Source organism: Crinia signifera, chromosome 7 (genome assembly GCF_055691185.1).
Source record: "Crinia signifera chromosome 7, ASM5569118v1, whole genome shotgun sequence".
Taxonomy (NCBI): Eukaryota; Metazoa; Chordata; class Amphibia; order Anura; family Myobatrachidae; genus Crinia; species Crinia signifera.
Window position 1 is genome coordinate 87,581,519 of NC_139223.1, and position 27,936 is coordinate 87,609,454.

The window sequence follows — 27,936 nt, forward strand, 5'->3', positions numbered from 1 at the left end:
TGTAGCATTACTTAAAGGGCTACACACACAACATGTCAGCCCAGCGTCTTAGTGGAGATGAGGTTCTGTTGCTAGGAAGCCCCTCACTCACCATTAAATATGCAAACGCATCCTCAGGCCCCGCACCCATTCTAAATGCACTTTTAGGACTAAAGGGCTCCCAGGATGACATTCCTGACGATCATGACTGTTCTGCATCAATAGAGTCAGAGACCTCCCCTAGACTTGACATTTCCCCTGTACCAATACCAGGTTCTGACCATGTATTTGTGGATGGTTCTTGTAGTAGACCCAATGACTCGACATATCAGGCAGGCTACGCAGTGGTACGCCTCCCAAATGACATTTTAGAAGCGATACCCATTCCATATCAATCAGCACAAGCTGCAGAACTCATAGCGCTCACAAGAGCTTGCCAAATGTAGAAAGATAAACCTGATCACTGAACTACAAAGCTCAGCATCACAAAAAGACTTGGATGACTGGTTATTTCCAATATTGCAGAAAAATCCTATAACAGGATTGATCTGCAAAGAGGGGAGACCATGCATACCACAATCAAGCGCCCCATTGTTCATTGCTCACTACCATGGGGTAGGACATTATAGCAAAAACACCACAGCTATGCTTTTAAACAAAGATTTTTACATCACAGATGCAAAAACAGTTGCACGCATACTAACACAAGAAATCATCCCTAGATGGGGATGCCCGCTCCAAATAGATAGCAACAAAGGCACTGCCTTTACAGCAAAAAAAAAATCACACAAGCTTTAGTGAAAGCACTTCAAATAGAGAGGAAATTTCACATTCCCTATCATTCTCAAAGTTCAGGGATAGTGGAGAAAATGAATAGGACTTTAAAAGGACAAACTTAGGAAAGCAACAGGAGGAATATTTAATAAATGGAAACAAACCCTCCCCATAGTCCTAGCAGAAATTAGAATGACCCCCCCAACAGACTCTGGGTTATTCACCCTTTGAAATTTTAATAGGAAGACCTTTCCCCCTCATCACCAGACTTAGTGAAATTGAACATGGTGTTATTTGTAAAAATCTTTTTAATCCACAGGAATCAACACATCCTTTCCAGATCGGAGACAAGGTCGTTGTGAAGGTTCTCCCCAGGAATAAAGGTCCAGGAGATTTCACCCATGGTCCAGAAACAGAGATCGTAGCAGTAACGAGGACGGCTGTCCTTACAGAAGAGAGTCCAGTGTGGATACACGCATCCAGAGTAAAGAGAATCCCGAGTAACGTCCCGGATAGAGAACAGATCAAGGCGAGGTACTAATGGGGGCAGACAGCCCTAACCTCCTACATGATGGAGAAGACGACTCACCAGCAGATGAGGTCATTCTAGAATTCTGGACGATGGTGGATAACGTATATTATTCTATTGATTCTTGTTTGCCAGATACCTTTGCACAAAAACTGAAGTGGACATGACTGAAAAGGCAGGCGTATACATTTTCTGGTACAATTTTTTCAGCACCGAGGTAGCCGCCTACCAGATAGACTTTTGCACCATTAACCCCTGTGTCTCCAAACGATGGACATAGGGATGTAATAAAAATGGTCACCCAAATGGTATAGAACAGGCCCTTGTTCAATTAGCAATCTATATATTGATTATTCTTACTATTATCTGTATTGTCGTTTTTTGTATTATACTATGTTGTAGAAAACTCGCTACCAAAGGTATTATGTATGAATCCATTGCCCCTGCACACGCAAATTCCCCTGAAGGTTACAAACAATATCTCGCTAAGCACAGAAATAAGGAATTTGGTAAGAAGAATCATATCATCTAAATTCATGATTCTAAGAGGGGATTGAAGGGTTAAAATTTAGAACCCATTTAGCATATAAGAATTTGCACGTAGTCTGTTCTCATCTTGTTTTCCTTAGCTACATTCCAAGGTTGCTGATATTAAGTTTGTGTGTCTTCTCTGTTTCTACTGAGCTTCTACTCCCAACCCCCCCTCTTGGAATTGCTATGCAGCGTGCACCTGCACAAACTCTTGTATAATCGAAAACCCCCCTTGTTACTCATTTTCTTTGTGTATGATATTTTGTATGCCCCCCCCTGTTGAATCTGCTCTACAACAGACCAACAGACCAATCAGAATGTAACACATACATATTGTATACTCCCATGTATTATGCTTTTAACTAGCTGCCTTTGTGATATTAAACAGAATGTTTCTTGACTCGCCACCGTGTGTTTGGTGTGTAGGGTTAATTTACATTCTCACTGGTACCTAAGGGGCCACCAGGTCGAGGGGCTACACATTTATCCTTACAATCACCTCCCCGCGGAGGAGGAGGGACCCAGTCAATCAGTCGACATCGTAGGCTGGCAACCTGATGTCCTGCAGAGAGAAAATGTCTCGGGATAGGTAAGTCTGTTTTGCCAGTTTCCAACGCTGAACGGATCGAGTTCCTGTGGTTGGCCATACGCTCCCTGAACTTCCGGGTGGTCATACCAATGTATGCCAATCCACAGGGGCATGTGAGTAAATGGATAACGTGGTCTAAAAGACAATGTAGCCGAAATTGAATTTTTATAGCTTTACCCGATAGGGGATGTGGGAAGGATGGACCGGTCAACATTGCATTGCAGGTGGTACAGCCGGTGCATTTATAGCACCCAGGACGTTGAGAGAAGAGCCAGGATGAGTTTTGTTTGGGTTCAGGTTGAATCATAGGTCGCATAAGGAGCTGTTTGAGGTTCGGGCCTTTGCGGTATGCCATCATAGGACTTGCGTGGCGTTGTAGCTTAAGGTGAGGATCAGAAGATATCATCGGCCAGTTTCTTTGGATGCTCCTATTGATGGTAGGGGATGCATGATTGAAAGTGTTCACAAAAGTCATGCGGGGATCTTTTTTGGATTGTTTGTCATGATATCTTCTGATCCTCACCTTAAGCTACAACGCCACGCAAGTCCTATGATGGCATACCGCAAAGGCCCGAACCTCAAACAGCTCCTTATGCGACCTATGATTCAACCTGAACCCAAACAAAACTCATCCTGGCTCTTCTCTCAACGTCCTGGGTGCTATAAATGCACCGGCTGTACCACCTGCAATGCAATGTTGACCGGTCCATCCTTCCCACATCCCCTATCGGGTAAAGCTATAAAAATTCGATTTCGGCTACATTGTCTTTTAGACCACGTTATCTATTTACTCACATGCCCCTGTGGATTGGCATACATTGGTATGACCACCCGGAAGTTCAGGGAGCGTATGGCCAACCACAGGAACTCGATCCGTTCAGCGTTGGAAACTGGCAAAACAGACTTACCTATCCCGAGACATTTTCTCTCTGCAGGACATCAGGTTGCCAGCCTACGATGTCGACTGATTGACTGGGTCCCTCCTCCGCGGGGAGGTGATCGTGGACTTTTATTAAGAAAGAAGGAGAGCTGATGGATATTTGAACTTGGGACATTGGCCCCTAGGGGCCTCAATGAAAATAACCCCCTTAACATCTTCCTGAAATAAATGTATCATTTATATTGTCACATATTTAGGTTCTTACTCTGCTTCTTCTTTTTGGTTCTCTGTATGTTCTCTCTTGCTCTGCTCCGTGTCCTCTTCATCAGAGGGTGTTCATATACCCCATCTTGGGGTTCACCTATAACGTAATGTCACCCTCCCTTATCCTTAGTCGGCACAACTTATCCACCGGTGTGTTAATGTTAAAATTGCACAGTGGTGTTAGAATGATTCTCCCATGACTCAACACACTACTTATGTTTTTAATAGTCACCTTATTCTTCATAAATGGTTTTTGGTTTATTTGTTTTTTTTCCCCAAAGAGAACGGAATATGCTTCATTTGAACACCTTATGAGGCACTGACCTCTACAATTGACCCTGCATACCCATTGACACGCTCATCTGCGCTATGCCTTGAAATGCACACTTAGTAAGTTGCATTTCAATATGGCATCTACGTCTTTATTTTAGACCAACACTGTTGGTAACCCCACATGCGCCCATAGGCGCCATGCCCTGGAACGCACACCACATTATGTTGCGTTCCCATTAGGCATATTTACTCCGCTTCATCTCCTTGTCATTTTGCCCTGGAACGCATACTTCCGGGTAATGCGTTCCAACAGGGCAGCTACGTCACATCCGCTAGACCATCTACCCTGACCACAGCGCCGGGTGCTGGATTTAGAATTCAGCATTATTTAGCTTCTCCTGCGATGCGCTACTGGCATCGCAGACTTTAGCCCATCCTTCACCACAAGGTGGAACGCATACCTTGCGATGCGTTCCAACTAGCGGAAGCGCTACTTCCGCCTTCCGGCTGCTTGCGCTTCACCAGCATTAACTCTCTTCCTGGTAACGTCACACAGGAAGTGACGTCACCGTAGCCTCTAGCGGGACCCAGCGCAGCCCATTTCCGTTCCGGGGCTATTTAAACCAAACCAGCACTTCATAGTGTTTACCAACGCTGCTCCATGCTGGTTTGCATGCAGCCCCTTGATGGCTTTGCTGTACCCTATACCTCACCTAATCACGTAAGTTCATCTATGCATTTCTGTATTATGCTACATCACTTATGAGGACTTAAACATGTGGGAGCTTTTGTTTGCTGTTTACATTGTTTTTTGTGCTCTATTAGGCTCCTTGATAAAGGTCCATTACTGACGGACCGAAACGTCGGAGTTTGGTGATGTGTTTTACCACTTTGTCTTGCTGGCTCATCTGAGTAATAAACTTTATTTTATTTTTACCAAAAATCTGAGTTATTTTTGGATAAAGTGGCGAGTGCCTGTGTCTCTACCTTAGAGAAACCACTTTCTATTAATCGGAGTTCGGAGTAATCTCTGCACCCCATCACAGGACACCCCACTGCTGACATATCTCTTCCACAGTGAGAGTGCGGTCTTCAACCTGACAATATATATATATATATATATATATATATATATATATATATCAATATATATATATCAATATATATATATATATCAATATATATATATCAATATATATATATCAATATATATATATATATATATATATATATCAATATATATATATATATATATATATATATATATATGGATTTAAGAAGCACATACATATTCTGTAGCCTTTTACAAAGAAAATTCAGCTATTCACATCAGTCCCTGCATTCCCAACCACCTGCACACACACTATGCAGTCAGTGATCCCAAATATGCACTATAATGTGTATTTTACCCTATTATGGACCCGGGTTTCAGGAGCAGGTCCCCGGGGATGCAATCTGCTGCTGCTTGTCCTGAGTAGCTGTCAGGCAGCAGGTCCCGGGGACCAGGAAAGAGATGAGCAGTGGCAAGAGGTACAGCGGCCTGCACCACGATCAGTGATGGCCAGGGAGCAGAAGAGCAGTAGCGGCGACAGGTACCGGGGACAAGAGGAGCAGCATCGAATGCCAGAAGCAGCAAGTGTCAGGGACCAGGAGAGCAAGGAGCAGTGGCTAGAGCCAGGACCAGCAGTGGCCAGGGAGCAGAGCAGCATCAACGGCCGTGGCAGGTGCCAGGGAACGGGAGAGCCTGGAGGCCACCTCACTCCCTTTCAGCTCCCCCATCACCTCACCCCCTCTCAGCTTGCCCCACATCACGTCACCCCACCTCCTCTAAGGTCACCCCCCATCACCACACCACCTCTCAGATCACCTGCCATCACCTCACCCCTAGTTCTATGGTTGCTATGGGCAACATCCCATCTTAAATAGAACTCCGATATTAGTAAATAAACCCCTCACCTAGTATCAGGTCAACAGGGAATATTTGATGTGACTGAAACCACAGTGTACATTTATTTCCACACCAGCATATGAGAGGTCTCTTCTATACACAACTATTTATAATCTTACACTAAATTGTACTTTTTTGTACACCACCTTGAACCAGTGACCAAGCTCAGCAATTCCCTGGGAATGCAGCATGTATCACATCACAGGATGATACATGGTTTAAAAATAAGTGTGAAGACAACACTAAGGGGGATATTTTGGTTTACTCTTTCTGACAAATTCCTTCTTAGATGGACAAAACCATGTGCACTGCAGGTGGGGCAGATGTAACTTGTGCAGATTAGGTTTGGGTGGGGTTTTACTTCAAAGTGAGATCTATATTGCAGTGTAAAAATAAAGCAGTCTGTATTTTCCCTGCACAGAAACAACCCAAATCTAATTCTCTCTGCACATTTTACATCTGCCCCCCTGCAGTGCACATGGTTTTGTCCATCTAAGAAGGAATGTCAGAAAGAGTGAACTAAATGTAAATATTCTTAGAATAGAACATTGCTACTAAACGACAATGTAGTTTATAATGATATAATAAACTGTAATATTTGTTTTCTTACTTTATTACTATTGCTGCTTAACCACATCAGTAGTGGGGAAACTGATGGAAACACTCTTAAAACAAAGAGTTGTAGAATATCTCAAAACCAGCAATTTACAGGATCCGAAACCGCATGGGTTTACTGGGGGAAAATCATGTCAAACAAATCTTATTGACTTATTTGACTGGGTGACTTAAGGTGCCCACACACTAGAACGATAATCGGTCGAAAATCGGCCGATGCTCGCTCCCGTGGATCTTTTGCTAAATCTTCTGATCTTACGTGCTGCTCTTGACCATTCCTCTAATCTACCTAGATCATCAATCATTTGTTTTACTACTCCTGGTGTGTCTACTCTGTTGCATACCTTTTGTGTCTTTTGCAAAAAGGCACATTTTACCCTCAATTCCATTTGCAATATCACCAATAAAGATATTAAAAAGCACTGGTCTAAATAGAGATCCCTGGGGTACTCCACTTGTAACCTTTCCCTTCTTTGACTGTACTCCGTTTACTACAACTCTGTTTTCTGTCCTGCAACCAAGATCTTATCCATTCAACTATCTTAAGGTGCCCACACACTAGAACGATTTTTGGGCCGATTTTCGATAAATCGGATATATCGGCTTACCGATAATCGGTCGAAAATCGGCCGATGCTCGCTCCCGTGGATCTTTTGCTAAATCTTCTGATCTTACGTGCTGCACAAAAGATCAGAAGATTTAACAAAAGATCCATAGGAACGCACATCCATATGCGCACATCTTACGATCACAGATCTTTCTAGTGTGTGGGCACCTTAAGGCTTTTCACACTGTCCCACATCGCAGACTGTCAAATAACCTTGAAAGCTTGGGATTGGATTCTAAAGGTGCCCACACACTAGAAAGATCTGCGATCATAAGATGTGCGCATAAATTAGCCTTCAAATCTTTTGTCCGATCTGGACAAAAGATTTCACGCAAGCGCACATCTTTACCAAAGATTTTTCTTAAGATCCCGTGTGCGTTCCTATGGATCTTTTGTTAAATCTTCTGATCTTTTGTGCAGCACGTAAGATCAGAAGATTTAGCAAAAGATCCACGGGAGCGAGCATCGGCCGATTTTCGACCGATTATCGGTAAATATCGGCCGATATATCCGATTTATCGAAAATCGGCCCAAAAATCGTTCTAGTGTGTGGGCACCTTAAGATAGTTGAATGGATAAGATCTTGGTTGCAGGACAGAAAACAGAGTTGTAGTAAACGGAGTACAGTCAAAGAAGGGAAAGGTTACAAGTGGAGTACCCCAGGGATCTGTATTTAGACCAGTGCTTTTTAATATCTTTATTGGTGATATTGCAAATGGAATTGAGGGTAAAATGTGCCTTTTTGCAAAAGACACAAAAGGTATGCAACAGAGTAGACACACCAGGAGTAGTAAAACAAATGATTGATGATCTAGGTAGATTAGAGGAATGGTCAAGAGCATGGCAACTACAGTTTAATGTCAAAAATTGAAAAATCATGCACTTGGGTTTCAAAAATCCAAAGACTGCACATAGTATAAATGGCACTATAATGGAAACTACTGAGGAAGAGAGGGATCTAGGTGTCACTCTTTCAGGGGACTTAAAGGCAGGTAGGCAATGTAACAAAGCAATGAAGAAGGCAAGTCAGCTGCTTGGTTGCATAGGGAGAGGCATCAGCAGTAGAAAGAAAGAAGTAATAATGCCACTGTTTAGGACATTGGTACGACCGCATCTAGAGTACTGTGTTCAGTTCTGGAGGACATATCTCCAGATGGATATAAATACAATGAAGGGCAATTACAATGGTGCATGGCCTACATCACAAAACTTACCTGGAAAGACTTAAAGATCTTAAAAGGGAAAGGGGGGATATTTTAGAAACTTTCAAATATATCAAGGGTTTTAACAAGGTACAGGTGGGAGACATTCGTCACAGGAAGAGGAGCAGCAGAACACGAGGACATGCACTGAAACTAGAGTGAGGAAGATTCAGGGGAAATGTGAGGAAGAATTACTTCACAGAAAGAGTAGTAGATAAGTGGAATAGCCTACCTTTAAAGGTGGTAGAGGAAAATACAGTGGAGCAATTTAAACATGCTTGGGATAGGCATATTGATATACTTACAAAAAAGTAAGGATCAAATATGGTTTGAAGTAACATGTTTAAAAAAGGAGCAGACTAGATGGGCCAAGTGGTTCTTATCTGCCATCAAATTCTATATTTCTATGTTTAATTAGTGGCTGTGTATAGCTCCCTTGCTTTAGATATCTATTGTGAATGTGTTTAACCAATTCTACTGCAGTCTAAGCTGCGGCGCAGATCTGTGTATTCACTCATCTGAATATCATTTGTACTTAAGTATTAGCCTGCTTTTCTGTATTTGCACTACTCTGATGGTTAATGTCCACACACCTACTGTCTACATACAGTATTGCTACGCTGAGATATACCTACAACTACCACCAATTCCAGTGCTCTGAACCTTATTTTAAAGTTGGACCCGCTAATAATGATTTTCATTAGTAATTCTGTGACCCTGCCATTTTGCTGCATTCTAAAGAACTACTACTCCAGCAATACCTAGCAATCTACTGTCAATTTAATCAGCCATTACTGCTTGAGGTTGAAGACATGATGGCATCCTAAGTACAGTACCAGTGTGTAAGTAATACACTAAAGCAGGCATGTCCAAACTGTGGCCCTCCAGCTGTTGTGAAACTACACATCCCAGCATGCCATGCCATAGTTTTAGCATTCCCTAATAGCAAAACTGTGGCAAGGCATGATGGGACTTGTAGTTTCAAAACAGCTGGAGGGTCATAGTTTGGACACTGCACTAAAGGAACAACGGGAGGCTGTTGTAGCAAGTAGATCCTAACTGGTGCTCTAGGGGTCTGATGTAACTTGTTAAATTATTCAACATACCTAAACAATTTATTTATAGAAATCCCTAACTATAATTCTACTCTATTAATTTCAGGATGCAGTCATTTGGTCTACAGCATGATGGTCGACATGGGTCTAGGTCGACATGGGTCTAGGTCGACATAGGAAAAGATCGACATGGCGTTTTTCACTGTTTTTTGAGCCGACATGTGCCGACAGGTGGTATTTAATGCCCTACCATCCATGTGGGAGAATAAAATAGTGTGCCGATCGCAGCGAGGCACCGTGCCCGACGCATTGTGAGTGCAGCGAACAATGCGAGGGGATGCGATGCACTTGAAACTGTGTCCATGTTGACTGTGTTGACATTCAGGTAAAACAACAGTGAAAAACCACGTCGACCTTTTGACTGTCGAACTAATGACCTGTCAAACTAATGACCTTTCGACCTAGAACCATGTAGACCTTTTCCCATGTCGACCTAGTGACTGTCAACCAAATGATCCCAACCCATTAATTTCATATACATGTTAGTTATTGCACACCTTGGGACTGTCTCCTCCAGACGTTTCTGTTTGTTGCTCTGTTGCCGCCTTTGCTGCACACTCAGCTGCTAGCTTGAGTTCCGATGCAATATTATGGATGAAATGTAAACCTGATGATCCAGCCCCTCGAGGACTAGCAGGACAGGAGTTAGGAACACTAGAAATGAAAAGGTTACATTTAGTACATAAGAAACTAGGCAAAGATAAGAAACACAATTAATCTTATCAAAAACTTCATACATTTCAACTTAAAGCTTGACCTGGCCACAATGCTTCTTAAGCCTTCAATAATCCTTTGTTACAAGCAGGTACTGTAGCAGTCACATAGCATATAAGTGTAAATGTAACCAAAACTAAATGTTTACATTACCCTTTCTACGATTTGTACACTGCATCTGATTGCAGCAAAAAAAAAAAAAAAAAAAATCGGATCAAAAAGTGACCACATCCCCATGAAATGTATCAGCAACTTTAGGCCAGAGAAATGCACACACTCAAAGCATTTATGGGAATAGTAGCCTCACGCTCTTCCCGCTCATTCAGCTTTCTTAAAGGCAATGGAAATGGTGTCCATTAAAAAAACGCACAAGGACCAGATGCTGCAATGCCATGCATTAGGCATAGTATTCTCTAATACTGTTTCTTTTTTAACCGAATGGATTAACAATTTCCACATTAAGGCTGTGATTAGATCCAGTAAAATAAAGGTCCTGGCTATAACGAGATGAGAAATAATTTTTTTTACGTGTGAGTTAAAGTGATTTCATTTTGTAAAAGTCTCCTAGATTGAGGATGGAGAAATAGAAGTTACCTTATATTAAAGATCTATCTAATAACATTCACAAGTATAAAAAAGGAAAAAACTACAAGATGAGATATTAAACAATGTACTTACATTTAGTACACAAGTGAACACAGCATTTTTGGATAAACCCATATGACTGCTGTGTTTTTTCAACGCAATAATTAAATTGAATTGAACAATTATTCCTATAAACTGCTGACGCTGGCATTTGTCAATAATGTTATATCCAAATCGGGGGGGGGGGGGGGGGGGTCAAAACAGGAAAATGGTGTTCCCTTGCCTATACTCAACATATCTTCCTTGGGACATTACCTATATTTCTTAACTTGCATATGATCAAAGTACATATCTCCTATGTTAAAGTTTTGCTTTATGCACTTTTAAAGATGTTCCACTGATGCAGTCTCATAAGAGACTCAAGGGGGTATTCAATGATGTCCAGCTTTTTCTGCTAGCTGAAAAATCATGACATACAGATATAGCCATTCTCCCCCTTTTTGCCAGCACGCCAGATTTCAGTATAGTCGATAACTGACACATTTTCGACTAAAGCACATGGATCAGCGAGTTATTCGCCAATACAAAACCTGCACTTGCATTGAATAGGTCGACTGTAAATTAGACCACACCTAGGCCTATCACTTGGGCAGCTATTTCACCATCACGAGTAATATCTGGAGAGCACAGGTGCTGCTATTCAGCCCAACCATGAACACATCAGTTTCCCTGCTGCTGCTCTTAAACCTGGACCGGATCCTCCACATTATCTTCATGTGGAGGTAAGCTGTCCCTGCATCTATAATCAACCTCATTACACGGATAATGTCAAAATCTAACCAAAGCCCCGTGTCCAAGACTGCTTGTAAGACAAGTGAAAGTTGAGACAACAGAAAGTTACTAAAATGACGACCAAAAGTAGTACACCAAGCACTCAAGGATCTCTAAATGCAATGATAATGGCCCAACGTAACTGGATTCCTAGCTCATAACATAATGCAGTGGTAGCCAACTCCAGTCCTCGAGCTACCAACAGTTCACATTTTCCAGCTCACCCTGCAGATACACAGGTGCACTCATTACTCACTCACATTTTAAAAGATCCACAGGTGGAGCTAATTACTTCACTTGTGATTCTGTGAGGAGACCTGCAAAATATTAACTCTTGGTAGCTCTAAAGGACTGGAGTTGGCTACCCCAGGCATAATGGGAATGACAAGGTCTGGAATACCCCTGTGCTTTAAAATGGTGGTCTCAATAGGAACCCCGTCAAATAAAGCGGTTGTACATCCGGGTGTAAGAAGGGACCTTGGATGAAGTAGCAGTGACCACGGTTCATCTGCTAGCAGCAGTGTCAGGTCAGAGAACCAACTGTGTCTTGTACCATTTGAAACCACTAGAGGTACCGTGACTGATTCTCTTTTTATGCATTTTAACACCCTCTTGAGCAAAGGAAGATATGCCACCCCATAGGGGCAAGGAATAATAAGGGTGTCCACCGCTACAACTCTTGCGTCTCTTGTGCACGACACATACAAGGGTAGCTGATAAATCATTCATTGATGCCATTAAATCTACCTAAGGATACTCCCACCTGTACCATGGCCGGAGACACATCTGGGTGTATCGCTTATTCTCGTGGATAATGGCCATGCCGATTTAGAAAGTCTGCCTCCTAATTGATCACCCCAGAAATAAACACTGCCAAGAGAGTAACGTCTTGCCAGCCTAAAAACAAGACAGGTGGTGTCTACTTCAGTTCTGCGCTAGGCCGCCACATAAATTACAAAGAAGGGTATCCAAAAACTCCTTCCACAGAACAAAACAGCTAAACAACAACAGTTTTGCAACTCCAGATGGTGCCAGTGAGTTGAAAATATTATTACAATGGTGGGTTAATACAATAAGGGGAAATGCAAAAAAACATGGAAACTTCCTATTGCACGGTGATCAATATCCCACAAGCGGAGTATCCCTGTCTGGTGGTGCAGTATATGCAAAAGAGAAAGGCTTAAAATGGTGAAGCCAGTTTTTTAATATACATACATAGACATGAACAAGAAATAAACAAATGATCAAACAATGATGAATCCAGCGATAAAAAGTCCAGCAATCAAGCAACACATAGGTGCAATTACCAAAAGAAGTATCAGAACTGGGTGTTAATCAGTTCATGAGCATGGTATGATAGTCACCAGTCTGGTCCCGGGTAGCAGTCCTGGGTGTACAATACCAATGGTAAGATCCTGGTGTCTCCCTGAGCTGGTCCAAAAAGCTGCCACTTCACTCCTGCCAACGCGTTTCGACCCTGCATTCAATGGGTCTTTTTCAAGGCTGCCATCTGTGGTTAGGATAATCCACTCCAGAATCTCCTGTCCACCAACAAATTCTAGGGTTTAAGCCATCAAAGAAGTGTGAGTCGGGTCCGAGAGGATAGGTGTACCAAGATGCGGATGTATAGAGGAGAACCTGAGCAACTAGAAGATCCAGCTGGAATGGTCTGAAGTGGAAACAGCCCAGTTGTAACATCAAAAAAGATGCCACATCTTACCAAACTCCTGGACCAGTCGGCAAATGTGGACTACCTTGTCGTTTGGGAGAAAGACGTCTCATACATGTATACAGAACCAGCCCTAGAAACTGAAGGTTCTGTGTTGGAATAAGAGTGGATTTTGCAAGTCCCAGACTCCTCCCCTATGTAGAAATGTCAATATTGCAAATGCCCGTGAAATTTGTTCGTGCTCCACTGTGCCGATTAGTCTAATTTACATATCTATACTAAGCCTATGTCCTTATGAATGGATGGTTTGGACGTGAGTTAGCCGGCTATAGTGCACACCATGGTATGAAAATAATACCAAAATGTATCACATAGAAAGGATTCAGACTGCACACCAAGACATATAAGAATGGTTGGAAAACTTTATTATACAATTATGACTTGAGCAGGCATAAATACAACTACTATGTACTGTGTAGTGTGATGTGTCGGCTATGCACCCAAGAGCACAAAGTATTTCACTACATCTCTTTATTAATTTGTTTTAGCTATTTTCAAATGTTAAACTAGAGAAAAGTATATTTATAGATACGCACATAAGCAATGTTTACTGTGTGTTTTTTTGTCTTTTCTTCAAATGTTAAACTCAAAAAACTTATTGCATTAAAAAAAACATTAAAAAAAAAAGAGTGCATTTTGCAAAGTTTATTAGCCAACCTTGCTGGATAAGTTGGGTACGTCAGAAATGCATTACCTGTCAGGAGTGGACTTAAAGGCACCGTGATAAGTAGATCATCCAAATGAGAGACAATGGTGACCCCTTGAGCTCTGAGAAGAGCAACCCCCGATAGCACCTTGGTAAAAATTCAGGGAGCCAAAGATAATCCAAATGATAGGGTCCAAACCCGGACATGCTCCCGACGCATTGCAAAGTGCAGGTATGTCTAGTGAGGTTCCCAAATGGGAATGTGGAGGTATGCATCCTTAATGTCCAAAGACACATGTATTCCTCTGATTACAGGGCTCCTATAACCAAATGAATGGATGCAATCTTGAAGTGGTATTTCATTTGTCGATTTAGAGATTTAAGGTTTGAAATCTGAACAGTGATGTTTTGGAACAATGGAAATATTTGAATAAAACCCCTGCCCTCTCTGTTTTACTGGAACTGGGACCACCACCTGAGACCTGGTTGTTTATCAAGAGAGATCTGCAAACCAGTCATGAAAAATCGACAGGGAGGCTGTTTTGCAAATTCGGTCATGTACCCAGGTGACTAATGGATGGATCTGTGATGGAGAGGTCTCAGTTTTGATGGTCCAGCAGGCAGGCATCTACCTGTGGACCTCCCGGGTGGGAGAAATCTGACGGATGTCTTGAGCTGCATCACTTAAAAAGGGAAGCAGAGGTGGGGTGTGGCCACGGCAGCGCGGGAGTGAGGTGAGGAGGCAGGAGAGCTCCCTGGAAAAGCAAATATCCTGGTGTTATGGCTGCCCGCTGATAAAACTCCTAACCCCGGCATGCTAAAGAGAACTTGACCCGGTTACCTGCTGCTGAGAGGAGAGGAGTGGAGTGCGGAGTTGTACCCTTTGTGTTCCTGCGCTTACCTGTATCGCAGCTGGGCTGGACCCCCCTCCGACGTGAGGGCTGTGGAGAGAGCGGGAGGCGAGTGGAGCATTGAAACGAGCCGGCCGTAGTAGACTCCACTGGGAGACGTGAGGCAAGGCACGCAGCACACAGACAGTAGCGGTGACAGGCGCACGGAGGTGACGCGGCTGTGACGAGGCAGGATACGCGAGAAGCTGCAGTCGGGCAGCGGCGGCTGGGTGAGGTCTGGAGGACAGTAGCGTGTGTCTGCACACACGAGTGGTCGGAGGCGCTTGGAGCAAGGCGGCAGAAGTGAGGAGGGTGAGCCCCAAGTGTGGAAGTATCAACGCAGCAAACAAAACCTTAAACGCTGCCACATACCTGGAGCTCAAGAGGGAGCAACACAGCAGTTTGGGAGGCTAAGTTGGAGGAGGAGGCAAGAGAAGGGCAGCAACTGGAAGGAAGGTAAAACCTCATAAACTGAACTAATGTTGTAGGCTGTATTGACTGTCCAGTTATGGTAAGGTAGGCAATAAAATCAATGTGCCTTACCTAATAAGAGTTTAATTGAATCCTCACTACCCTGCAAGCAGTCTTTGATCTATAATTGTGGTGAAGTCGACACGGTTATGGTGTAGACACAGCCATAAAATTGCCTTTCCACCTAATAGTACTCAATCTCTGCTGAATTAGTCACCGGGTTAAAAATCAATTACTGAGACGGCGACATTGGTGGAGCCCCCAGCTATAGCAAGTTAAAATCAGTATTTGCCTGCATAATAGCCCTCCTCCCGCATGATAAATTTGGCCACTGCGAAAATTGCCAGATCCTGAAAAGTGCTGACATTTCCTTAATCTGCCGCCATTCTGAAAAGTATCTAACTATGGTGAAAGTAGATACTGTGGTATAAGCCAATTTCTGGACTATTCTATAAGAGAGCTTCTTACTTACAATAAGCTAACCCAGACCACAGGGTCGACACCATCATAAACTGCCTCCCTCCCTTAAAGTCACTTAACCACTGCTGAAATCGACATTACGTCAAAAAGCTTAATCTTGGGACTGTGTATTGGAGGACATTGAAGACGGCGTACTACAGGCTCAGTGTACCCTGTATAAGTTAGCAGTTGGTTGTATCCAGGATAACTGCGGTGTGAGTGGAAAAATCCACTGGGAACAATATAAAACCCTAGCTCCCTCTCTTTTATCTGAAGGGGCAGATCCCGAGGTGTATCAGAGGGTGGTTTCCGCACCACCGTTTATCCAGTGGCTCAGATCCCGCTCTCTTCCCAATTCCAGTTATTTACCCTATCCGCCGTCAGCACTGCCTGTTCCTCCCGCATTGCTCTAGGGATTCAGCCTTGTTAACCCCTGCCAACAAGAACGTCCCTGTAGCCCCGCTCCATACAAACGTCCTGAGAAGGTGTCTCATAAATGGGGAAGACAGGTACTAGCACCGCGGCCGTGCGGCTCGAAAAATATGCGAGAACACAAGTAACCACAAAGCCGCAGACGCCATCGGCCACCCCAACATCGACCCCCGTGAAGGGAAATAAATCTCAAGACGAGACAGAAAGCCCAGAGGTCACAATGCAACAATTGATGGATGCAATAAAAGGCAGCGAACAAAGGCTTATTGAAATAATCACCGATATTCAGGCAGATGTCGCGAATGTGCGGCAGGACATTAAAAGTGTTAAAGAGCAAATAAAAGAGGCCGAGACAAGAGTCTCAAATCTGGAAGATAGCTCGGAACATCTCATTAAAAAAGTAGGAGCCATTGAGTTACAACTTCAGCGATATGAAGAGCAAAGTCGCTGATATTGAAGGGCGGAATCGTAGGAATAACGTAAGAGTGATCGGCTTACCAGAGCGTGTAGAGGGGCACAACCCTATCAAATTCCTGGAAGACTGGATAATAGGAGAATTTGGCAGTGAATCCTTTTCAAAATTCTTTTCGATTGAAAGGGCCCATAGGGTTCCCGCTAGACCCTTACCCCCAGGAGCTCCTCCGCGAACAATTATAATGAAGTTGCTACACTTCGCAGATAGAGATGCGGTGCTCCGATTGGCTAGAGAAAAGGGGCCGTTGGAATATAACGGATCAAGACTATCTTTCTTCCCTGACTTCGCCACGGAGATTCAAAAAGAAAGGGCCAAATATATCGAAGTAAAGAGAAGACTAAGGGACAAAGGCCTGAAATATTCCATGTTATACCCTGCCAAACTGAGAGTGGAGGCAGAGGGCGAAACCGTCTTCTTCCCTTCGCCGAATGAAGCAGCCAAATGGATTGATAAATGGGTCCCAGGGGCACGTCAGCTTGCAAACACATAATTACTGAAAGTCATAAATAATCCAGGGAGCTCACCGTACGATGGTGGCTAGAAGTTAAAACCCCACCAGACGAGGTGGTAGTGGATGGGTTGGGAAATAGATACGCCAAGGGGGGGATGGTGTATAGGGAGGGGGTGGGGGGAAGGGGGGGTTTGTGTTATGTTGTATGTTAATGTGTACATTTTTTATATCATTTATATGTGTTGTGGCGGCAGAACTGGCAAATGGCGAAAGCCCGCTAAAATTCAGCAAATAGGAAAACAGCGATTAAATAAAAGCTTGAAATGCCTTTCCAACCCGGGGTGACTAAACTGCTCTCTTGGAACGTCAGGGGGGTAAATGATAAAGTTAAAAGGTCCCTGGTCATTAATCAATTGCGGCAGTATAATGTAGATATTATCTGCCTGTTAGAGACCCATTTGGTAGGAGGGAAAGTGATGGCACTGAAAAAACCCTGGGTTGGCAACGCATATCATTCAATTTTTACCTCTTCATCAAGGGGAGTCTCTTTGTTAGTAAAGCGCACTTTAACATTTATCTGCAATAGGATAAAAATTGATAATGCAGGGCGATATGTTTTTATTGACTGTCAAGTTAACAACAAACAGCTAGTGATTCTTGCAATTTATATTCCTCCCCCTTTTTCTTTTGATGTGCTTGTAAAAGCAGGGTCCCCTCTGTCGCCTGTCATCTGTATGGGCGATTTTAACAACATAATGGACCCAATAGTTGACAGGTGGCGGAGTAACCCACAGGGTGTGATTAGGGGAAATAGGGGCTTTGATCAATTCGTGAGGGACCTTGGATGGGTGGATATATGGAGAGAAAAAAACCCAAACAGGGTACAATACTCCTGTTTCTCCTCCTCCCACAGGGCATTCTCACGTATTGACCTAATCCTGGTTTCCCAGAGTTTAATTCCCCAGGTTGTTGGGATTGAATATAAACCTAGAGGGATCTCTGACCATTCCCCGGTAGTAATTGAGCTAGTAAACGGGCAGGACTCAGGACAAGGCTTCTGGAAATTTAAGGCGGGTTGGCTAAAGGGGATGGCCGATGCCGAGACCCTTAAAGACCAGTGGGAGGAATTCTGGAAGCTGAATAGGGGGTCTGCAGCACCTGAAGTAGTTTGGGATACCCTCAAAGCCCATATACGAGGTACTCTTAAAAAAAAAAATCGCCGAGGTAAAGAGGGGGAGTAGAGCCCTGATTGGGGATAGGGAAAAAGAATGTGAACTCCAAGAAGCCCGATATATTAGGGAGGGTACCCCTGAAAAATATGCGGTATGGCAAGAAGCACTGGCTACTTGGCTAGATACCCTGAAAGAAGAAAACATTAAAATTATGTCTTACCGGGTTCAAAACAACTATGTTGGGGCAGATAGAGCAGGGAAATATATGGCCTACCTGGCACAAGCCGAGAAGCCACCAAACTGTATTAGTCATATTAAGGATGATAAAGGTAATCTATTAAATACGAAACAAGAAATGGGTGAAGCCTTTAGAGAATACTTCTGTCAGATTTACTCCTCTAGATTAGGCCATACCCAATTTGAAATTTTGGAGTATATGAGTAAGGTGGACCTACCGTCACTGGGTACTGAAGACACACTGAGCCTTGAATCTCCCGTAAGTTTAGAGGAAGTGAGCCAGGCAATAAAACAGCTACCTCGAGGTAAAGCCTCCGGCTTAGATGGAATACCTGCCGAAATTTACAAAAAGTATAGCGATACTCTGGCTCCCCTGTTCCATGAGACATTAAGTGAATGTTTTGAGGCTGACACACTTCCATCTTCGATGTCAGCTGCAAACATAATTGTTCTCCTGAAGCAGGGGAAAGATCCCGCAGATAGAGATTCATATAGACCCATATCTCTGTTGACTGTAGAATATAAAATACTAGCTAAAATCCTAGTGACCAGACTGAATAAACATATTAATAAAATCATACACCCGGACCAGTCCGGATTTATGCCGGGCAAATCGACGGCCCAAAACTTACGTAAATTGTTTAGTCATTTGCAGTTATCAGAGCGGCGGGCGGGAGATGAGGCAATAATCTCACTTGACGCAATCAAGGCATTTGATGCCATTGAATGGCCGTATCTCTGGACGGTACTAAAAAGGTTCGGACTGGGTCCAAATTATATTAAATGGGTTAAATTGTTATACAAAAATCCGACAGCAAGAATAACAGTAAATGGATGGACATCTCCATCTTTCGCACTTGCTAGGGGCACAAGACAGGGGTGTCCCTTATCCCCCTTGCTATTTGCTATGGCAATCGAGCCCCTGGCTTGTGCCCTTAGACAACACCCGGTCATTAGAGGATTTGAAATCAGAGGCAACAGGGATATCGTGTCGCTCTATGCGGACGACTTGCTAATCTGGCCAACTATTCCCAAGATCTCCCTTTGGTTTTGAACCTCATTGAGGCCTTTGGGGACTACTCTGGGCTTAGAATAAATTGGAGCAAATCCTATATACTACCGATTCAGGGAAGAGATGACCCCCCGCCCCCCTTTGCCCATCCGTTAAAATTGACTACGACCTTCAAGTATCTAGGAGTCTGGGTGTCCTGTGACCCCGAGGATTTTATTCATCAAAACATTCAGCCTTTAATTGTTCTGATGGGGGAAAAATTCAACTCTTGGCGAAAGCTCCCGTTAACAATGACAGGACGGGTTAATCTCATAAAGATGGTTATATTACCGAAATTTTTATATGTTATGCACCAGGCCCCCATAATACTTCCAAAAACACTCTTTCGGAAAATTAATAGTATGATTTCCACATTTATTTGGAATAATAAACGTCCGAAAGTTCGGCTGAGCGTTTTGATGAGTGAAAAAAGGGATGGTGGACTAGGATTGCCCGATTTTAGGAAGTATTATGTGGCCACTCAGCTAGCACAGTTAAAAGGCTGGTTTGGAGGTCAACACGACAGCGATTTAGTGCTAGCTATGGTCAATATAACGAGCCCTATGTCAAAATCATCTAATAAACTTCTGCAATGCCACATAACCCCGACTGATCCACCGTTGGTGACCCAAGCCCTAACTATTTGGAAGGAAGCCAATAAGCTGATTGGGTGTAAATCGCTGGACCCAGAGTACCCCTTGGATGAGATAAAGGGATTAAAAAGCCTGCAAATCAGGACAGTGTGGTCTCCATACTCAGTGACGGCGATCAGTCAGCTATATGGGCAGGCAGGTTTCAAAACGTTCCAGCAATTATCGGCAGAATATAATATCCCGCGGACACATTTCTTCCGCTATTTGCAGTTAAGATCAGCTATACTAACATATATATCCGACCCCCAACCAATCTTTAAAGAATCCCCATTAAAAATAATGTTAAAAATCTCAGCAACCCCAAAGATAGTGTCCAAGTTATATAAAAAAATTAGCTCAGAGGTCAGTAACGACCTAAGCCCCCTTCAAATCAGATGGGAGGAAGATATCGGCCAAATAAGCGACGATGAATGGATCCTAGCAAAGACATCTCCCTCCAGGGCCACTAACTCGCTGCGTAATCAGCAAGTTCAGTTATTTGTCCTTCATAGGTCATACCTTTCAATGACTCGTATGTTAAAAATTGATAAAAATAGGTCGGACATTTGTCCTAAATGTAAAAATGAACCCGGTACTTTTATTCATCTGCTCTGGAGTTGTCGAGTGATGGCTGAATATTGGGAGGGAATTATTCTGATAATATCCGACTCGGGGATTGAAAGGGAAACCCTTACTCCTAAATGTTGTCTATTGGGGATAGAGGATAAAGGGCGTCTAAAACCTGAAGAGAGACAGTATGTAATAAACATGTGCTCACTTGCAAAAGTCATATTGGCCAGAGTGTGGCTATCTAGTAAGGGCCCAGAAATCGAGAGTTGGAAGGCACTTGTAAATTATACAATTAAATGTGAGAAAGCAGTGCACTTAAACCGTAACACAATAGAGAAATATGAAAAAATATGGCACCATTGGATCACCTCCGTATATTGGAGAAATCACGTGCATAGGCATAATAATTAAAAAGATAGACATAGAAAAATATATATATATATATATATATATATATATATATATATATATATATATATATATATATATAAAAAAACAAAAAAAAAATGCACCTGAAGCAAAATAAGTAAACACTACTATATAGGAAAACACAGAATATTTTTTGCGTTCTTTTGACCAAACACTGAGGAGAATAAGCTACCTCAAACACTATGGCACTTTTTTCCCTATAGGTCGCTAATAAAATGGAAAAAAAAAGAGAATCATCCACCTTTAACAATACTGTACCCTTGTATCTAGATAGCTAATGAAATAAGCTCTCTACACCTCGTTTTTTCCCATTCTCCCCCGTCCTTCACTATGGTAGATGAAAAAGATAGACGAAACGATGGGCATAATAAAGCATTATCCTTTAACTGGATGGTAGATTTAACTGAGCAAAATGGATAAGTTAGTATCGGGCTAGTAGTCAGAGGAGGGTGCCGCCACAAATTAAAGCAGCCTTGCGCCTCTGCCACAACAAAAAGAACTCGGTTAATGTAGCAAAGTTGGCAGAACAATATGGTGATAGTTATAATAGAACTGTTTAGGAGATATTGTAACTGTACACAGTATGTATGTTTGTCATAGTTTGTCTATTTTTTCATTGTATGTATGTATGTTCTTTTTCTAATGCAAAATCAAAAAATAAAAAAAATAAAAAAATAAAAAGGGGACTTCCGGCGCGCGGCGTATCCAAGATGGCCGCATCTTAGTGGAGCTCCGCTCATCAGGGAGCAATCCGGCCCCATCCGAGCCTCCACGCTGCACTGCGGGGCACCTACCATCTGCCCAGAGGCTACTGGAACTCGGGGAACCGATTGATCCAGACCCTGAGGCGCGGAGGGGCCTGGAAGACTCCCACCCAGCGCCGGAGTCCTGCCTGCGATCAGGCCGCCTCGTGACAGGGAGACCGGCCTGCCGAGACCTAACCACCCACCCGCCCGGCCCGACATCCAGTGAGGGAGAAGCATCTAGCCGGCGGCGGGCAAGAATCGGAGAGTCACGATTGACGCCCACGGACCGCGCCGTGCAGACGGGTGACGCGGCCCTCGGAAGAGATCACCGGGGAGCCCGCACATACAAGCCGGAGACTCGGGGACGCAACAAGTGACCGGACTGGCAGACCAGGGGCTGTGCTGGCACACCCCCTGACAGGTAACATCCCTGCCTCTGCCCCACCATTGCCGGAGCGACACTTGACTCCCGCAACGCCCCACTAAATAAATAAAAAAAAAACGCTGTCCAAGCAAGGCCTGCAAGGACCCCCCCGGCACCCCATCCTAAATAGATTTACCCTGCATTGCCACGGTGGGGGGAAGGACTATACCCCTGACCCCCTCTGGTAACCCCTCCAACAAAGGAGTGTCGGATACACCAATTTCCCTGGGTTTGGATACAGCACCACACCTGCAGCCCACACTTGGGCCCTCATACCGCTATCTGACCCCCTCCTCTTGCTCCTACATGGGTGAGCAGTGAACTCTGCACTGGACACGGGCAACCCTCAATACCCCCTGTGCTTTATCCCTCCGAGACTTACTTCCAGTATTGGGTAATCAACAGGAGGCGGAGAGTGTTATTTATGAGCTATACTTTATCTGTTGCACCAAACCCTGTCCCTCAGCTCGGATCAGCTCCTTGCTCCCCACCATACCCAATATCTACCCTAGGAAATCTCATCAAGGACCCCCCCTACTTGGAACTTGGTTGCAGCGACGTACCCCTGAAGAGGATACGCTATCAGTGGCCCCACTCTTGGTTATTGGAAAGATCTACAGAAACTATTAGCTTTAAAGGTTCTTGTTATATCCTGAAGTCTATATTTTGCAGACTCCTGTGGTTAATCATATATAAGTGTGGTGCACGCTGTCAGCATAGGACACATTAAGCTGATACCTGGTATTTCACAGCCTGGGCCACGCTTGTTGGAGAGATAGGCGACATTGTTCTGCACTGTTTTGTATGGTTTCTAAGAAATTCCTAGGTTACATGCTTGGTATATAAGGTACACACCGCCATCTTGTGGCATATGATGGTACTATTCTAAACTCAATAATTTGCTTCATATATCCTGTAGAAAAGGTTGTAATATTGATAATTGTTATACCTAACAGATTGAAGTACCTTATCATAATTCTTTTACATAGGATGTGATATGTAAGAAATACCTAATTCTAGGCAGGAGAAAGCGCTCATGGACCCTATTCTGAATATGTGAGATATACACTCTGCACTTAAATTCCTGTTCACCTCTTCTACTTGCACGGGCAAACCATACATACCTATTCTAGCAACTCAAAAATCTAGCTATTGTTACTTTAGAATTGTCTACACTCGTCATAGATAGTAAGGAGCGAAATTCGGAGCATTAAGATTATTATAGTGATAACTGACACAGATTGTTACACTCAGTCCTGAATCTTGCACGACCTCTTACGCCTTTTACCCCTTCTCTAATAGATTTGGTTAATGGACAGATTTCTGTCCCCATCATATCCACGCTCAACCATATCGCTTGGCGAGGAGACAATGGGACGTAACAAAACCACAAAACAGACGCCTTTGACGCCCCGCTTGTCACAATCCTCCTCAACCACGACCCCCCCCCAGACAGGGATACTCTCTCAGATAGTCAGTCAGGCTCCTCCTCCACAGCTCAGGAAATCTTAGCGGTCCTGATGCCACACATTGACAAAAAAATGGAGGAATTCAAGGCCTCTTTTCAGTCAACGATTAGAGAGGTTGCCTCTAATACATCCCGTATAGCGGACCTCGAGCAGAGGGTAAGCGACGCAGAGGATACTGTCAACAATATACAATCCTCCTCTGATAATACTTCCATGATGATCCAAGAACTCCAGGACAAAGTTGAGGACCTGGAAAATAGAAACCGGAGGAATAACCTCCGGTTTATAGGCATACCTGAAAATATCAAACCTAATATGCTATCTGACTATCTATCCTCCAAGCTACTGCTGGCCTTAGATTTGCTGGATTCTGTAGACTTGCCCTATATTGAGAGAGTACACAGAATAGGTCAAGAAAAAACAGACCCTAACTCACGCCCCAGACCAGTAATAGCACGTTACCTTGATTTTAGAACAAAAGAGGCGATATTAAGGGCATACAAAAAAATGGAGCAACTCACAATAGATGGCGTAAGCATACTAATCTTTCAAGACTTTTCCGTGGCAGTAGCTCAGAAACGGAAAGCATTCTCCACTGTGTGCAAATTTTTGGTAGACTCCCATAGGAGATTTGCCTTACTGTATCCAGCTAAGTTGCGGGTGACGGATAATGGACGCACCCTGTTGTTCGATGATCCTGAAGCTGCGAAAGCACACTTCATGCCATCTGGTGGTTCCTCGAACACACTAGCGAATACCTAGATAAATGGTCCTTCTAACTTTCTTTGTTATACTGTAATAGAATATTCTTTCTCTAGGCTGGAATATTACAAATGTTAAAAATGTTAAACTTCATTTTACTTTTCAACATTATGTCACTGTTACTTTATACCTATCTGGTCAGCTCTGACGACCTGGTCAGGGCTCACCAACATGTTTTGGTTGGAAAAAATTGGAAAATGTTGTCAAAGCTTTCTCTAACTCATGTTTGTTATAACTGTATTACCGTTGCTGTTCAGAATTCATGGTCGTTTCTACAGATGATCATACGATGGCCCCTCACTCGCTGGGATGAGGGCCCATTGAATACACTTTGTCCCTTGTATGTGTGCATCGCCAGGGTTGAAATAGGATGACTACACAGGCCCAAATGACTCTACCGTATTCACCCCCACCCCATTCTATTAATGTATTGTCTTGGAATGTTTGCGGCTTGAACTCCCCGATTAAAAGAAGAAGAATTTTAACCCACATAAAAAGTTATAGTCCTGACATAATTTTATTACAGGAAACTCACTGGAAAGCCGGTGAGGACTCAACGCTCAGAGCAACATGGATCGCGGAATGTATTTCCGCCCCATATGTTACCAAATCTAGAGGGGTGGCTATCTTGTTCTCGAAAAAACTGATATATTCTATTACTAACTCTATACTTGACCCTGAGGGCAGATTCCTACTCCTGGACGTACAGATAGGCGACTCAACATTAACAATCCTAAATGTGTACGCTCCAAACACACAGACCTCAAGCTTTCTTTCACATATTTCTCAATTATTAGCAGAACGGGCAAATAATCCTTTGATTATTGGAGGAGACTTTAATACCGTAAAAGACCCAGCTCTCGACAAACTACCCCCCCCCCACGAGCCAGTACCTCCAATACGTGGACAGCCTTTAGTACTTTTCTCACACAGACGCACACAACGGACGTATGGAGACTGTTTCACCCTAGTGACAAAACATACACCTTTCACTCAGGAGTTTACCACTCATTTTCACGTATTGATTATATTCTGGTAGCAGATACACTGGTATCTTCGGTCACATCGGCCAATATAGGAGATATACTGATATCAGACAATGCCCCAATAACTATATCCTTTAACGCCCCTGCTACAAACCCGTTACATAGGACATGGAGATTCCCCTCCTACCTCTTCCACTCAGAGAATTTTCACCAATACCTGAAACACCACTGGCTGGATTATGTTGACAATAATATTGGCCATTGGGACTCACCAGTTTTGTTTTGGGAAACTGCAAAAGCAGTAATGAGGGGACATATTATAGCATATGTGGCAAAAAGGAACAAATCTTCCAGACTGCAATATAACTCCCTCCATTCCAACATGACTTCTTGCCTCAACCTCTTTATCTCTGACCCTTCAGATGCCAATCATACTGCTTACAAGCAGGCAAAGCACCTCCTTGAAGATTTTTTGCTATCGCAAGCCCAAAAGCATCTCGATTTTACCAAAAACAGATACTATAGGTGGGGCAACCGCACTGGACGCCTCTTGGCTAATCTGACTAAGCCTTTTTATCGAAGGAGCCATGTCACATCCATACAACAATCAGCTAATTCCCCACTGTTAACTAAGACAGAAGATATTATGGAAGCGTTCCATTCTTTCTACACTAACCTATACAAAAGCACCCCCCCAGATTACCCACGAATAGACCAATTGCTCAAAGATTCCAATCTACCGACTCTCTCTCAAACACAATTAGAAATGCTGGATACAGATATCACAGCGGAGGAAATTACCCAAGCTATCTCATCTCTTAATTCGAACAAATCCCCGGGGCCTGATGGCTTTTCTGGGGAATTCTATAAAATGTTACAGTCAGAGATCACCCCCACACTACTGGAGCTCTTTCGGAGCATACATCAGACCCACCCTCCATACCCCACGTTTAATGCTGCCTTCACAACTTTAATCCCCAAACCTGGACGGGACCCAACAAAAATAGATTCATATCACCCCATTACCCTCCTCAACGTGGACTGTAAACTCTTGTCAAAAATAATGGCGAATAGAATACAGTCTTTTTTCTCAGAAATTATATTGCATGCTCAAACGGGATTTGTGGCTGGACGACAGTCAGTAAAGGGTATTCGAACGGCCATAGCCTCAGTAATCGCCTCTAATCTTAACCCTACTGCCCCACACATGCTCCTAAGTTTAGATGCCCACAAAGCATTTGACACAGTCTCCTGGCCTTTCCTGTTCTCGACCTTATCGGCTTACTCTTTTGGTCCCCGATTTATAGATTTGATCAAATTCCTCTACAATACTCCAGATACCTCTCTATTACTTAATGGCTCTAAGAGTGCTCCCATACAAATGCATCGAGGGACTCGCCAAGGCTGCCCACTTTCCCCAATATTATTTAATTTGTCGTTGGATCCCATTCTCAGACTAATTGAGTCCTGGCCTACGCTCAGGGGAATACGGGTGGGCGCCGGGGAGGTCAGATCAACTGCTTTTGCAGACGATGTTTTAATTTACATATCAAACCCCAAGACCTCCCTGCGCCCATTGTTGGACCTCCTTGGTGCTGCTGGGGGCCTATCTGGATTTCAAATTAACTGGGACAAATCAGAAATTCTCTACTTAAAACAAGGCTACACTCGACCTAAATGGGCATCCCAGTTGCCTATGAGATGGGCTAAGGGCAAATTGACTTACTTGGGCATACTCCTACCTAAAAACATACAAAACCTATACTCCTACAACTTGACTAGAACCATCAAGAATCTCACTAGAGACCTAAACAAGATGAAGCATTTACAACTATCTTACCTAGGCAGAGCTAACCTACTGCGTATGGTTTATTTTCCCAAAATATTATACCAGCTCCAGGTCTTGCCCTTCCTATTAACTAATACTGACACCCTTAATATCACAAAACTATTCCGCAATTTCATTTGGAATGGAGGGAGAGCTAGGATTGGGATGGTCAAGCTGATGCAACCGAAATGGAACGGAGGTATCAATTTCCCAAATATTAAGATATACAATCAAGCAGCAGTCTTCAGATATTTGAAAGACTGGTTACTTACGAATTCCACATACGCAAATACCACCCTAGAACAAAACTTCTTACCCCATATCTCCCTGACGGCCTTTCTACATTTAGAGGACAAAGATATACCCCCAGACGTATATACTAACCCTCTCTTAATGTCAACTAGGAAATTGTGGCTAGTCCTACGACATTCCTATCAGCTAAACCCAAACCATTCAATACACCTTCCTTTCCTGCGTAATCCCCACTTCCAAAATGGGAGTGCTTCAAATGTATTCTCGACTTGGAAGGATGCGGGGTTGTATAGGGTAGGACAGCTAATAAACAAAGAAACTCAAAAGCCACTCACCTTCCTTGAAGCTTCTAGAGACTATCCAGTCATAACCACACTCAACCTGAACTT

At 43.4% G+C, this 27,936-nt stretch overlaps 1 protein-coding gene across 3 annotated transcripts in view; it reads right to left on the bottom strand.

The window, feature by feature from the left end:
* FOXK1 (forkhead box K1) overlaps positions 1–27,936 on the bottom strand; it is a 74,230-nt gene that overhangs the window by 25,862 nt on the left and 20,432 nt on the right. For all 3 annotated transcript variants that reach the window (XM_083153452.1, XM_083153451.1, XM_083153450.1), the window contains exon 3: positions 9,804–9,960. In XM_083153452.1, the coding sequence (XP_083009578.1) occupies positions 9,804–9,960 (157 nt within the window). The remainder of the gene's footprint in view (positions 1–9,803; positions 9,961–27,936) is intronic.